This window comes from Ciona robusta, chromosome 9 (genome assembly GCF_009617815.1).
Source record: "Ciona robusta chromosome 9, ASM961781v2".
NCBI lineage: Eukaryota > Metazoa > Chordata > Ascidiacea > Phlebobranchia > Cionidae > Ciona > Ciona robusta.
Window position 1 is genome coordinate 5,977,481 of NC_143243.1, and position 13,832 is coordinate 5,991,312.

Genomic DNA, 13,832 nt, shown 5'->3' on the forward strand with positions numbered 1-13,832 from the left:
GTTGCCAGTGCAAAGGTAATAAAGTTGAGACACAATAACACAGCATATGCCGATAATGCTTTACCGTAACAAATGTAGTTTATACTTGATGTTTCAGTGTAGATTTATAGATAGAAATATATAAGACAATTATAGACCGCTGAACATGGTATATCATTGACGATTTTATCCGATCTAGGTTATATTGTCGTTCTTTTAAAATACAGCTAAACACTCGCTTTTTTGAAAACAAAATTTGCTGATATTCTGGTATAACCCTAAAAAAAACACTTATACCGGTTAGGACAAGTCGGTTCTATTGGTAACAACATGAACCGCGTTTCTCGCAGATCAAAAACGAAGATTTCACACCAAAAAAACGTTCAGTTAAAAGATTGTCTTTCACATTTAAAAGCGGACCTTTCGGCGTATTGGGGAAAGTGGAGAAAAAGGCAGATGCGCGACAAGATAAAGAGTTCTTAACCGCTGCCTGGTATCCTAGCGCGTCAAATGTGTTTGGTACACCGAAGAAGATAAGATATGATGAAGATTCTTTCTATTTTCGCCGTCGTGGTATGTTTGGGAGCTGTGGCAACAGGTAAAGAGGTAGCAATATAGACAGTTTTACGACATAATATTTGCAAATGTTTTAAATTGAAATATTGGACAAGACGCTATAGACGTAAACCATAACATGCGTTTTTTTCAAAACAATGAATTATTTCTTTACCAATGAATTCTCAAAATCAGTTTAGCTTGTAAAGTACATCACTAATGTGTATTTAATCGCAGGAATACAGTGTTGGTCGTGCGACAACGCAAGAGGTCACGAAGAATGCGCGACAACTGGACAGTTAGTGCGATGCATCTCTCGATGGGTAAGACTATGTTTTTTACAGTTACAACGGAAGATTAACTATAGTTTGGCCAAACATAAACGCTGCTGTAGCGATTACAAGACCTGCGGCTACCACCTCGAAGAATAATTCTATAAAAGGCATATACATTACAAAAATGTTTATGTAATTTTGCTGTTATAAAACATGATGCCGCGTTCAAATGTTCATATGACTAGCCCAATGGGCATTTATACAGTAAGCACTATATACGCTTATAGGTATTACCTAACCTGTTGCTGGTTTCAGGGAATTTATAGGCCCAGACATTTCTAAACACGTAGTTTTACCACGCCAAGCCTTAGTATTTTGCCTTTGTGGGCTACGTGGTTGTTTACTCGCCGTGAGGTGCTTGCTTTAATTACTTTATGTGCGAAGTAAGCGACCTTAGCTTAATTGCATCAGAAAATAATTATAAGGTGGTTTTGGGGACTGTGTATATAAGTTTAACATTGGATCATATACTGCTCATCGCGTTAAGCGCTTGAAATAACATATCGTAGGGTGGAAAAAGATGGGACACCTTTAGCGCATATTATCTAAATACCCTGATCGTGTTTAAAATAATTAACAAAGGTATATGGGAGTCGTGAGGATACAGTTTTGAAATCCTTTGAATGTTCTTTGTTCACCAATAAATGAAACGAGAAAATAGAATTAAAAGGTGTCCCATCTTCTCCTACTCAATTGTTTATTTACACTATACGTATCTTGGGACAAGATTTGTTCCCGCACACACACCACTACAAAATAAAATGATGCAAACAGCGCGTTTATATTATATAGTAGTAAGTTGCGGTAAGATAATTTATGTTTTCATACTTTTTTATCGCCCTAAAAGAAAAAAAATGTTTACAGAACTATAACCGCATCCTCACGACTTTACCATGTGCTAACGGTATCCATTTTATACAAAATTACTAAACTGTTGTTATGTATAAATGAATTTCGCCCACACGCGGCCTAATTCCGTAAACTTAAATAGACAATCATATATAACAAGCAGCAGTGGCAAGTGGTTTCAAAACTAAGGTTGTCGGCTAAATTATATGCTAGCAAACTTTAAGATTTTATATTTATAGGAAGTATGTTCCACGGTCGAACGGAGGACAAACAACGCATTGTTCGTAACCAAGAGATGCAAGCAGAGACTCGCGTGTGCAAACGGCGTGCGCCAAGTAAGTTTCCGATAACTACATTTATGCTTTCTTTCCTGAACCCCTGCGTTGGTGAAAACAAAAAATATCTCTGTTGTCGCCTGGTTTAGGATGACAATTGTTGTAAAAAGGGCGATAGACAGAAAACCATGCTTGTCTAAAATAGCCTAATAAATGATGTGTCACACGGTGATACCAGACTACACTTGGCACAAAGTTATCCGTCCTAAACGTGCGCGAGTTCAGAAGCGTGAATTTGTAAATAAGGCTTACTCACGCGGTTTAATCCCTGCCTGTGTAAAGGTTATCTCGCTAATAACGATAATTTTTTCAGAATTACAACAGCCCATTCAGCCCGCAGTGTAACCTCGATGGATTGGTGTCAGTTTGCCGGTGCTGTTGCAATGGAACCGAGTGTAATAGGGACGCTACATGCGAACCCGGTCAGTATATTTATATACTTTAACAAAGACAGTTTACACGCGTGATGCCAACATCATTTAATCCTGGTAAACAACATCGAAATATGTGTTTAAGAAGGCCATTCCGCCGTAAATCGGAAGACTATTCGCCGGTTAAAGCCGCGGTAATTTTGTCTGATCCGTGACAGCAAGACAACGGATTAAATTTGTGCTAAGACACAAGACTCTGCCGTTATGTCAGTCGATAGAAAGTGTTGTAAGAAATATCACGAAAATCAAACAGACTTTTGTAAAAAATGTCACGAAAATCAAATGAACTTGCGACTATTTCTCAAAGCCAAAAAGATATAACGAAAAATGAAGGTGACGTTCACGTAGACGTGTCATGCACATGTCACTCGACCGTCTGTTGTTTGACTGTGATCGATACACAAGCCATCCCAGTTCGTCTGAAGTTTGACTAAAATTATCCATCAAATAAGTTACAGAGCAGTTGGGTTTTCCATGCTTGATAGCGACATGTTATACATTTCAAAATTCTGGTCCAATGACCTGATCAATCATTTGCTTAAGTATGCGTATATACACGCAATGCCAGCAATGTAAAAATCGCCTAAATAGCGAGAGAATCCACGGGCGAGTTCAGGGGTGGCTTGCATTGTTGAAGTCAAAAGAAGATTTTTTTCTGTTTATAAAAATAGAAGGAATGCGAACGAATGCAACGTCATCAACTTGCAAGTCATTGTTGAACTCAAAAAGTTTTCATGCATAAATGTGACTTTTAAAATATATTATAGACCGTTATTAATCTCCGAATTGCGACAGCGCTAATTAGAGAAACAACGCAAACGAAAAGTTCATGCATGTGCCAAGCGATGCCAACGAAGGCTATTTTCTGCACATGACCTTTGCCTATGTAGAATGATAGTAAAGAGAAAAGCACGTTCTGGCGATCTGGTCAATATGCTCATTACTATCAGCACAAAGTAGGGGATTAATTAAACAGTCGCAGTGGTAAATCATTTCCAATGACAAATACGCCGTGCTTTGATAAGTTACCGAGGGATGGTAAACAACGTCTGCATTCCAAGATGACCTCAATGATGCCATTTATCCATTCCAAGTAATCCTCTCAAAAGTCGAGACCCAGCCAAAACGATACAGCGGTTTGCTTTTAACTTTTGCAGAATCGTTGCAAAGCCTATGTGGCATTTTCAGCTAAAATCGAAATTTCACGAAAACAGTGAATATTGTAAGTTCATGCATTTCCAGGAAACGGTTGCCTGAGAGCTACGGGTTATGCAAACGCGTTCGCCCTTTGTGCGTGTTTACCGTTTGTAATAATCGTCGTGTGGTGTGAAATGACGTCAAATATACGTGATAGACTGCTAACATGTGTGGTTAATAGCAAAAACTTAGGCTTCGTGTTTGGCTGTGTTCTTATTACGTGTTGCGACTGCGAGTGGACTCACCACGTGGTAAAATACTTCTGTACTAGGTCATCACGGACAAAAGATTAAAGCGGTCGAATTTACACGACGAACATATCGATTTCCCCACAAAACGTGAGGATTGTCTAGGGGGAGTGGCTGGTTTTGTACGGGCTGCCATTATGAAGGCCAATTGCGGCTATATGTATGTCGCCAAGCCATGTTTTCGTGAGTCCCTGAAATTATTCCAAGCAACAGACGTTCTAGAAATAAACAGGCGAAATAATGGCAGACACATCCGATAATGGTTGAAAAAACATTGCCTTTGACTATTTTTATAAGGCGGGCGTGAGAGTAAAATGGGCTTATATATTCCAGCCCGTCACGTCGACTACAGGTGCCACGATGAAGGAGGACTCTGCCACGAGTGGCGTAACCATACCTGCCTTGGAGGCTACGTGACAGGCTTGTGCTATGGAAATAACGGACGGCGATGCTGCCTTCCATGCACTCCGGAAACATGTAAGTTCATGCTATAAAAATAATTTCAATCCTGTCCAAATTCTTCGGTATAATTAGTTAGTGTGGCGTGACCAAAATATACGTTTAAATAAAATGGTAAAAGTAAATTTAAAAATAATACAAAATAATAATGGTATGGTAAAATAGAAACTTTATTTTAATTTTTGGGTTATTTATGGGTTGGAGAATACAAAAGCTACCGCCTATAAAATAAAAATAGGCAAATCAATCACACAAACGTATATTGTTGAGCATAACAACCCAGTCAGCGATGGAGGTTTCCCACTTATTGGCCAATATTGCAAATGCAACATGGCTTAAAATTTGATATTATCACTGCTCGTTTAAAGCATCGTTATCGGCTAAGATGAACAGATAAAATAACTGTATTCGTGTATGTACATTAAAACTACTGCTAAGGCCCTAAGTCTGTCCGATAATAACCTTAAAATCCAAGGGCGATAAGTGGAAACTTCGTTAAATGTGACAACAAGATACGTTTTCGCACAACTGGTGTTAGTGAGAAATGAAGCCGTGCATTCTGTTTGCTAATTTCGATTCCTTGTATCTGATTATTTTTTGTAAAGTCGTGATCGGTTGGAGCGACTGTATTTCGAAATCGCAATGCACCTAACACGATACCACGCTTCCAACATCCTGTGCGTATATGTTGCGGACTAAAATTAACTGCTGCAATCCTCAACACATATTTAGTTCAATTTGTTTGTTTTTTTTAAAAAACGTCTTTCCAAATTCCAATACAACTGCAATAACAAAAAAATACCCACAAAATGGATGACAGCTAGTGGTTTAAAATAAACGGATTACGTTACTAACTTCCTCGTATTGAATATTATATGACACAATATTGTTCACAGGTCCGGCGGCCCGGGACGCTGTCCAACAAGATGCAGTTTGCAGAGCGGAAGGTGGAATATGTCTTGGGATTACGAATTTTTGCGATGGTATTTACTACCCAGGAAAGTGTGGAGGACCGAACGGCAGACAGTGCTGTAAAGAAGCAGGTATAACACGTACATTAGAGATTGGTACCAATAACTCACCGTGAAAGTAATGTTTGCTGATATGTTTGTCGAAAAATATACAAAAAAACGTATTATGTTGCTGATGGACATGCCGTTAAAAGGACAAGAATGACAAGTATTTGTATTTTTTAGTGTGTACGTTGCTCAACTATGCCAACACCAACGTAAAACCAAGAGGTGTAGGAGCAATACGCATTGACTCCGGGTTCAAGTGGGCCTTAAACAAAATGAACGAGTGGGCGAGGGCGTGTCGTGTCAAGGTAATGGCTCAGATAAACAAACACATCGCCTGCTACGTGTTATTTTAGGATCTCAAAACACAGAGGCTAAAATAACATATTACCTGTGAAACTTCTGACATTTTTCAACATTATCATTACTTACTTTAACGCATGCCTGTTATATATTCTATACTGGTAAGCGCGGGTAGTCGCGAGCTGCCGTATTACACCCCAGGGTATATGTTAAGACGGGTATTCAGAATGTAGAAGAACAAGTTTTCGTATAGCTTATCTAAAAAAACTTAGAACATTTTAGAATGTTTGCCTGAGTTATAGGAAGGTGTTACCAAAATTTTCGTCATTTAATACTCTACCGGTCTGTATTGGACATGTTCGAAGACGACAGTAACATCACTAACATCCGTCAATATATTTGTGTGTCTGCTGACCATGTAATATCACATATAAATAAATGATTGTAACTTATAGCATTGCAAGGCTGGAGAACAACAGTCGTTATAACACGGGTGTTCTGATTTATACAACTCATGCCAGCTTAACTATTTTTTAGATTTTTTTATATAGAGGGCATGTGTTTTAAATTAAGAGGTATTTAATCCGACATATTCTCATATTAATAGTCGAAATCAGACACGACCTTCAGGTCGGTAAAGTTAAAGGGGAAAGTTCATGCAAATAGAATAAAATCGCTTCCAAGAAGTGTTATGTTAATACTTTGAACGAACCATTCGATCATTAATTCTTAAAACAGATTTTTACGCCGGATTTTGGATTAGAGCATATTATTCTTATTTAATATTTAAAATGTCACAATGTAAACGCGTTTTAACTCATTTAAAGGCTTTTGGGATATTTGATTAAAATTAACACCTTTAAAGGCTTCTTGGATATTTAATTAAAAATTAACTATATGATTTATCGACAAAATCGCCACGAAAAGACAAAATTATAATATTAAAATATCTTTAGACAGCATTGCGTAACAGGAAAATAAAAAAGGCATTCTTAGGTTCAAGTAACAAAGTCGTTTGAACTAATTACGGAAACAGACGGGAATTACCAACCCATCGAACCAACCATACCAAACAATTATGCGGTTGGTCATGCTGTGGATATTGAAGTCGACACAACTATTGAAGTTTGTGATGGACCCTGCTTAGCACGTAAGTTTAGATTAAGGTTTTATTATAAATTGGTTATTGTGTTTTAAAGTATAACGTTTAAGCTTGATCGGAACTGAACTGAATGTAACTCATTTAACCTGACGTGGCGGGCAACCACATTTGTTACGACACGAGTGTTTCGTTTCAGGATAGAACTATAATGAAGCGTGTTTTAATGTTCAGAATAAGTTCAGACTTACGAAATATACAGTTTTGCTACTTGGCCGTTGTTACCTTTTATCAAATACACAAAAGTAACATTAAAATCCTATCTAAGGTGGTAAAAACCCAGACGCCGTATGCTTTCTTAAGAAAGTTTTGGAATATGGATTACACTGGGGTGGAAAGGGAAAATATCAAAACCCAAGTCGAATTGACGACCGTCTCCATGTTGTCAATCCAAGGCAATGGAAAAGACAATTCCAACAACTGCAGAAAGGCTGTCAGGCCATCTAAGCAATTTAAATTGCCACCAGTGCACTGTACAGTATGTGTTATGCGTTACGACTCTTGTATTTTAAGTTCATGCACGGTGGTGGCGTACCATTTTTTGCTTCAATCGCGCTATGTTTAACCGTTGTAAAATACTGCCGACGTTCAAAGGTATTTAAGTGTGAGGGGTATCACATAGTATAGCAGTGTTTGTGTATTTATTTGCTATGCCTCCGCTTTTGTGTAAAGATGTACATTTGCTTTCGCCATTAAATTGACGAAGATTAACTGAGACCTCTGAAATCGAACAAGTTCGAAGAATTATATGTTTATATTGATGTTAAGTTATGACGAAAAAAGCTTGAAACCGCATTTGAAACAGTACGTAAACTTGTTAAACAGTTACGTCGGTGCATTGCATCCGTATACAAAAGAAAATATAGTTTGGTGGGGTAAGATGGGACATTTTTATCACATAACATCCAAATAACCTGATCGTGTTTTAAACACTTAACAACGGTTTATGGGAGTCGTAGGATACGGTGTTATAGTTTTTCAAATGTTCTTCCCCCGCCTTACTATGTCTACGGTACTCAGCAGCAAATTATACACAAGAAAAACGTTTGTGGTATAATACTCGGACCTCGGACGGTGTGCTGTAAAACCAAAACACTTTGTACAAAAATGACAAGAGGTCGACAAACTCACATTAGACCAGGACGCTATCTCCTAAACTGGAGAATCTAAATAATGGAGTGATAGAAACATGCATTACGATCTCTAGTCTGTAAACTATATATCTTAATCCGCCATGAATACACATAAAAGCTCTTTGCTTTCTGCGGAAAAAACTTGACACTTTTTAGAAAGAATCCCATCACACTACGTGTCCAACCCTTTCCATTAGATTTTCGTATTGTCTCTGTATGGCATCGCCCATGTTACGATCCATCGCACGAGCACGTGCCATCAAACTTTGGTATTCTCGCACAAGCTCTCGAACCTTGATTCTGTTCCCAAGGTTCATGGAGTTTAAGCTCTGTCCGTACAAGCACTGTAGAAAGAGGGCGAGTCGACCATCGTCCGCAATGGCCACAGGTCGCAATCGCTGTAACAGACCATCAAAAATGACTTCTGCTTGAAGATGGTTTCCACAGTTGGCAATCGTGGTTGCACACAAGCTTCTTACAGCCTCTGCTTGCATGTATTCGATGGCACCTTGGCAATCGGTAAAAATCGAGTTTGCTATTTCAATAACCTTGTCGCGCAAGGTGGCAACCTTCTCCAAGGGCGTTATGCTCGAAAGCACATCCATGTAGACCCGCAGCCTCCTCTGCTCGATACAGCGACGTACGATGACCATGATGCAAGTAAAGGTGAGGAATGAACGCCGTGGAAAATCTTCCTCGGCGTAAATCTTTGCAACCTCGCACAGTTGCGTTGCAGTGGTGTGATCAGATTGTTCATCGGTTTCAATTTGCTGTACCATGATATAGAATGCATAAGTAACAACATTGCTGAATTGATTGGACCCAGACCACAGGCTGTTTCATTCTATTATTGATAATATAAACGAATATTGGTGCTTTCCATTTACTATAGACATTCCTCTAGCATACCGTTGTATAGTTAGGCCAAATACCTTATAGCCTTGAATGTACAAGTCAGCTCCTTCAGCTACTTCGTTCAATTTAAGTTTACACAGGGACAGCTTGAGCATGATTACACCGGAGTGCCGTCCCTTATAAGACGAACGCCTTAGAATATTCTCAAAAAACGGAATTGCTTTACCGTACTCTTTTCGGCTCCAGTAGTTTTCCGCATCCTCTGTGATCGCAAGGTTAAATTAAGACATTAGACTATACGTGATACAAGCCAAAATGTCTTGTGAATTCAATTACCTTCCTGAAACGCAAACTTTAGATCAAAATTCTCGAAATCTGTTGCCTGTGTTGTGGATTCTGTAGCAACGAAATCTGAAGAATTAATTTTAATTTTAATATTTGCTTAACCTTTAAAGAGCTCCAATGTAATCTCTATATAGGTTTCATCTGGGATGGAACAGCCACGCTTTTTAAGCAACACGCTTCCCCACACTCTTTATTCATAGCATGTTTTACCAACTGTTGTTTGCTGTCAATTCCCTTCTTTTTAACCTTCAAATAACATGATCTTCGCTATCGTTTTTAAAGATATAAATATAGATTGTGTTTTGTAATCTTGCCTGTTGTAGGTTTTGAGCTACCCGAAGCCCCAGGTGTTGGAGCTGTTGTCGAAGTGCTTTGTGTAGTATTTCTAGATAAATCGATATCATCGTCCAAAGTATTTTCCGACCTGACTGACCCGCGAATATGCTCCGTTTTATCGTTTTCGGAACGGGCTTTTGCAGCTGGTTTTCCGGTACGCTTCTTTGGTTTTGGTGCTATAGTTTCGCTAAAAAGCAATTATTATGGATTTGAAGCGAGTAATTCGTGAAAGTAACCTACCGGATTTTCAAAGTCAGTTTCAACCCTCTAGCGCTACTTAAACTGTCTGGGAAAAGCGTACGTGCTTCGTCATTGATTTCCTCGGCCAATTTACCAGACAACAGTTTTTCCTTCATGCTGTTAAACTCGGAGAGAAACGAGCACAGTTCAAATTGAAGCGACTTTTCATCAGTTAACCCTTCGTATTTAAACGTGTGTGCTCGTGGGTACAGTTTGTAAAACACCAAACACACAGCAGCTGCTGTCCCTGCTTTGTTAATAAACGCTTCCATCAATTCGTCTGTTATTTTTCGGTTCCTGACTATTGCAGTGTTTATTTCTTTCATTTGTCCATTCCATTCTATTTTAGCTGGCACCTCTGTTACACACTTGTAGTTAAACGAAGCAACAACTACGGCTCTGCCAATTGGTACTTCCATAACGCTGTACAAGAACTGCTTGATACTGCTATAAACTAGTATGCGGAACTAAGCACACAACAGACAGACTAGAGAAGTAGAGAACACAGCGGTAAACCGGGTGGTTCCCCGGATTCTCTCCCTTGGTGTTTGTTTCTAACAGTAGAAGTGAAAAGCTGCTGACGTATCCTATAATTCCAGTGACTAATATATTATTATTCTATTCAATTTATACCAGCAAAATCCCACATTGTATGTACTCGAATTATAAAATACCTTCCATAAATACATGCACAATGATTGAACCTAATTCATTACAAAGCAAATTGCACTGTTAATGGCGCAAAGTTAAAAGAAGTTCCAAAAGAAAAACAATTCGAGCCACCACCAAAAACAACCAGACGACATTCTTTCTCTTTCAGTAACAACACACTTGTGTGATCAAGCACTCGTAGAGGAAAATTGTTGTACATGCTTGCAAGTGAAATTGTTCGAGTCCAAGTCTGTGTTGGCAAATGAATGACACATATGGTGTTGCAAGTTCCATCACCTGCCAATTCCACCCCACCAACAAGCAGCAATGTGTTGCCACCCACAATATGTGAAGTGTGGGAATAACGGGCTACAAGTGCAGGCTGGATATCTAAGCTGTATACAGTGTAACATATCAACACACAAGTCAACAGTTGTTCACGTTCACAGTGTGCAACAAAATGCATGGATTACAGAACGACAAGTTGCATTTAACCATAAATTTAGTATTACAACTTATATACTTAAAATTTAAAAATCGATCGCGAACATGCTGAAAAGATTTTACAACTGTTTTCATTCAAAACAGCTTGGCCTATGCGGTTTTACATAATGTATAAAATAGGAATTACAGCTTACCTTGAAATTGAATGGGAAGCACCATCAGAAATTTCCAAAACCATCACATCATTTAAGGGTTTCATGTTTTCTCCCAATCCTCCAGAAATAATGACCTTTTCAGATGAACCAGACAACCATGGAACTATAGAGTGAGAATGCCTGGGCTCAAAACTTCCTGGATCCATGTTAAAAAGCTCCCAAGTAAAAGAAAGCAGGTCAAAGCACCAGATATCCCCAAACACCTTTGAGCCATTTCTTCCACCAATAACAACCATCTTGTTTTGTAATATGCAACTAGAATGTCGCCAGCGAGATTCAGGTAAAGAGCTGGATTTTGGTTCAATATTGTATTGACTAAAAATGAACTGTCCATTCTGTTTTCCAATACTGATAGACCTAATAGAATTGGTGCATGAAACAGGAGAGGTTCTGCCACCAAACATTAAAAGTGCTTGTTCGTTGGTTGTGGTTTGGTAAAATACCAAACTGGCATGAAGTGGAAATGAGAGCTTATCAGTTGTGGGTTTACAAGTATGAGGCACTGGGTTTAATGGATCTATGACAATCAAGTGTGGTAAGCGGGAATGAGGTGCAGATCTCTTAGTTGTTTGTTTAATTGGAATACCATATCCTCCTGCAATTATTTCCTAGAAGGGTAAAACACAGAATAAATTCCAGAGCCCAAGTAAAATTAACTCAATTAAACACACATAGCTTTGTTGGGCAATTGTACACGAGGCCATGCAATGTCCATGAAGTTGCAGTGGTTCCAGTGATTTGCCGGACTCAATTATCTGTGCTTGATCCGGATCGATTCTTGTCATTTTTGGGAACACTGAAAGTAAACGTCACAAATAAAGCAAGAAAACATGATACATTAAAACGTTACTTACTACAATTATGGTCAGTCACAGCAAAAGCATTTTGACAGACTTCTGCCACTTCACTTGACTTGGAATTGGTGCTAAATAGAATAATGTAGTGCAAGCACATCTGATGCCAGCCTTCAAATTCATCAAACATCTCAAGATTTTCGATTCTTGTACGCTCAGTTTGCGATATGCAGTTGGTGTAGAAAGTGTGCAAATTAACTGAAGACAAAACTTTAAAGCCGGCAGTTTTATGTCGCAATGTATGGGATTCTTTGGTGGGGAAGGCGCATATTGAAAGCAGAGGACTACCAAGTTTCTCAAAATGTCTAAACAAAGTTAAGTATGACTTTATATGCAGGTTTTATATAACAACTGCTATTTTTAATCAGTACCTCCGCATAACTAGACCAAAGCCATCTTGGGGGAGAATTTGCTCGAAAATGCAGAGAAAAGCATTGCTGAAGTTGTGATTTATCCAACTTATTACTTTTGATGATTGACTTCCAGTCAGGTACTACAAATAAAATAAAATTTAAACTTCACTTTGAAAAATTAGTATCACATACATGTAAATACATACAGCAAGAACAACTTCAGAAATGAACAGCGTTGGTTGGGAAAAATTGACGCCAACTTCTGATAAAGCAGAATGGAGCTGTGGTCCCATGTTTCGCAGATCATGACCAATAGCAGCATAGTTTTCTGTCCTGTGCATGATAGTTTATTTCATGTGCAGAAATGTGTAAAGTGTATGTTGCTGTTTATATCTAAATTTATTTATTTTTCCTACCTCAAAATAATGTTTTGACTTTGTTCGTTTGAGAAGTCGCTCTGGTATAGCCCAAATTCAGTTCCAAGGCTTATTTTTCTCTTCATTACTTCAGGAAAGTCAATTTCTACATAGACCAGCTCTTTTTTTAGCTTTTGTGCATATTTTCTTGCCCAGAAATACCTGGTATCAAATCCAGCACCAAGGGAAACAACTTGCTTCACATTACATTCAAGGTTACCTGAAAAATAAACATTTATACAGATAGTGTATAACAGTCCAAATTCATGCAGTTTATAAAGGTAGAAGTTTATTGCAAAGACAGAATAAGCAACATACTTGACAAAAAAAGTTCAAGCACATGTTCAATTGCTTTGCATCTCAAGTAGTAACCACGGTTTATGAGTGCAGACCTTCTTTGTGGCTTCTTCACAAAATATTTTAAATACTGATCATCTATGTAGTTGCATGTTGCCATTGACAGCTTACTCACAATACTGCTGTCATTGGTTCCTTGAACCTATTAGTATTAAAAAATCACTTATTAACAGAATATGTGCATTACTAAGAGTTGTACATTTTACAAAGAGAAAATAATATTGTTACCTGTATTGAATTTGATTTTACCCCTTCCATATTACGAACTATTAAATCAAACGTTAAAGTATACACACACAGCCACGCACCACGCGACGTTGTTAGCAAATTAAAATTCTCTGCACTGGGAAATACCCTGCACAAACAAAGCAACACACTACCAGAAAATTAAAATGATGAACGTATAGGGTGGTTTTCGCGATTAATGGAAAGTTTATCAAGCAGCCGTGTCAATTTTATATATCTTATACAATCATTCGTTTAACCAGAGTCGGTATTACCCCAATACTAATTCACAGATTAGTTTAAACATTCTTTATGAATGTAATACATTTCGCGAATGGAGAGTTACGATTCTAGCATCGTATACTGAAGTGAGTACTATGATTCTAGTGTAAAGACATACAGCTAAGGATCTGATATTACGAAAACGTAACGGACAAAAATCAAGTCCAACCAGCTGCAGTACCAGATCCAAACGTTGTTTATGTGAATATTTAATTTGTAAGTTCGTACCGGAAGACACTTCTATTTAATATGACAAAGAC

General features: G+C 38.2%; 3 protein-coding genes across 4 annotated transcripts; 1 reads left to right on the forward strand and 2 right to left on the reverse strand.

Annotated features, from left to right (window-relative positions):
• The first annotated feature begins 377 nt into the window (after positions 1–377).
• Positions 378–7,583, forward strand: LOC149731631 (uncharacterized). Its single transcript, XM_089884572.1, has 9 exons — positions 378–577; positions 772–857; positions 1,958–2,053; positions 2,367–2,475; positions 4,263–4,406; positions 5,285–5,431; positions 5,585–5,712; positions 6,704–6,857; positions 7,135–7,583. The coding sequence occupies exons 1-9, from the start codon at positions 520–522 to the stop codon at positions 7,311–7,313; spliced, it is 1,101 nt and encodes a 366-aa protein (XP_089740698.1). The 5' UTR covers positions 378–519; the 3' UTR covers positions 7,314–7,583.
• Positions 7,584–7,601: 18 nt separating this feature from the next.
• LOC149731632 (uncharacterized) lies at positions 7,602–10,347 on the reverse strand. Its single transcript, XM_089884544.1, has 5 exons — positions 9,776–10,347; positions 9,514–9,722; positions 9,191–9,265; positions 8,932–9,116; positions 7,602–8,769 (listed from the first exon to the last, which is right to left on the reverse strand). The coding sequence occupies exons 1-5, from the start codon at positions 10,192–10,194 to the stop codon at positions 8,167–8,169; spliced, it is 1,491 nt and encodes a 496-aa protein (XP_089740670.1). The 5' UTR covers positions 10,195–10,347; the 3' UTR covers positions 7,602–8,166.
• A 69-nt stretch (positions 10,348–10,416) lies between these two features.
• LOC149731633 (tRNA wybutosine-synthesizing protein 4-like) lies at positions 10,417–13,444 on the reverse strand. 2 transcript variants are annotated; one of them, XM_089884522.1, is made up of 9 exons: positions 13,294–13,443; positions 13,027–13,207; positions 12,709–12,928; positions 12,499–12,625; positions 12,311–12,432; positions 11,940–12,244; positions 11,757–11,881; positions 11,065–11,693; positions 10,417–10,821 (listed from the first exon to the last, which is right to left on the reverse strand). In XM_089884522.1, the coding sequence occupies exons 1-9, from the start codon at positions 13,321–13,323 to the stop codon at positions 10,488–10,490; spliced, it is 2,073 nt and encodes a 690-aa protein (XP_089740648.1). In that variant the 5' UTR covers positions 13,324–13,443; the 3' UTR covers positions 10,417–10,487. The 2 variants fall into 2 exon arrangements, with proteins under 2 accessions (XP_089740648.1, XP_089740649.1); XM_089884523.1 differs by lacking the exon at positions 13,027–13,207 and having other exon boundaries at positions 13,294–13,444.
• Between the last annotated feature and the right edge of the window lie 388 nt (positions 13,445–13,832).

What these genes read in the sequence shown, in the direction of transcription:
- LOC149731632 (XM_089884544.1), bottom strand. Translation starts at nt 10,194, where the DNA reads ATGGAAGTACCAATTGGCAGAGCCGTAGTTGTTGCTTCGTTTAACTAC. An exon ending in TAGCTCAAAACCTACAACAG is followed by an intron (nt 9,266 to 9,513) that starts GCAAGATTACAA and finishes TTAATTCTTCAG; the next exon opens with ATTTCGTTGCTACAGAATCC. An exon ending in TGTACATTCAAGGCTATAAG is followed by an intron (nt 8,770 to 8,931) that starts GTATTTGGCCTA and finishes ATCATGGTACAG; the next exon opens with CAAATTGAAACCGATGAACA.
- LOC149731633 (XM_089884522.1), bottom strand. Translation starts at nt 13,323, where the DNA reads ATGGAAGGGGTAAAATCAAATTCAATACAG. An exon ending in TTTCTGAAGTTGTTCTTGCT is followed by an intron (nt 12,433 to 12,498) that starts GTATGTATTTAC and finishes TTTTATTTGTAG; the next exon opens with TACCTGACTGGAAGTCAATC. An exon ending in TTTGGTCTAGTTATGCGGAG is followed by an intron (nt 12,245 to 12,310) that starts GTACTGATTAAA and finishes AACTTTGTTTAG; the next exon opens with ACATTTTGAGAAACTTGGTA.
- LOC149731631 (XM_089884572.1), top strand. Translation starts at nt 520, where the DNA reads ATGATGAAGATTCTTTCTATTTTCGCCGTCGTGGTATGTTTGGGAGCT. An exon ending in TGCGATGCATCTCTCGATGG is followed by an intron (nt 858 to 1,957) that starts GTAAGACTATGT and finishes TTATATTTATAG; the next exon opens with GAAGTATGTTCCACGGTCGA. An exon ending in TGATGGACCCTGCTTAGCAC is followed by an intron (nt 6,858 to 7,134) that starts GTAAGTTTAGAT and finishes ATCCTATCTAAG; the next exon opens with GTGGTAAAAACCCAGACGCC.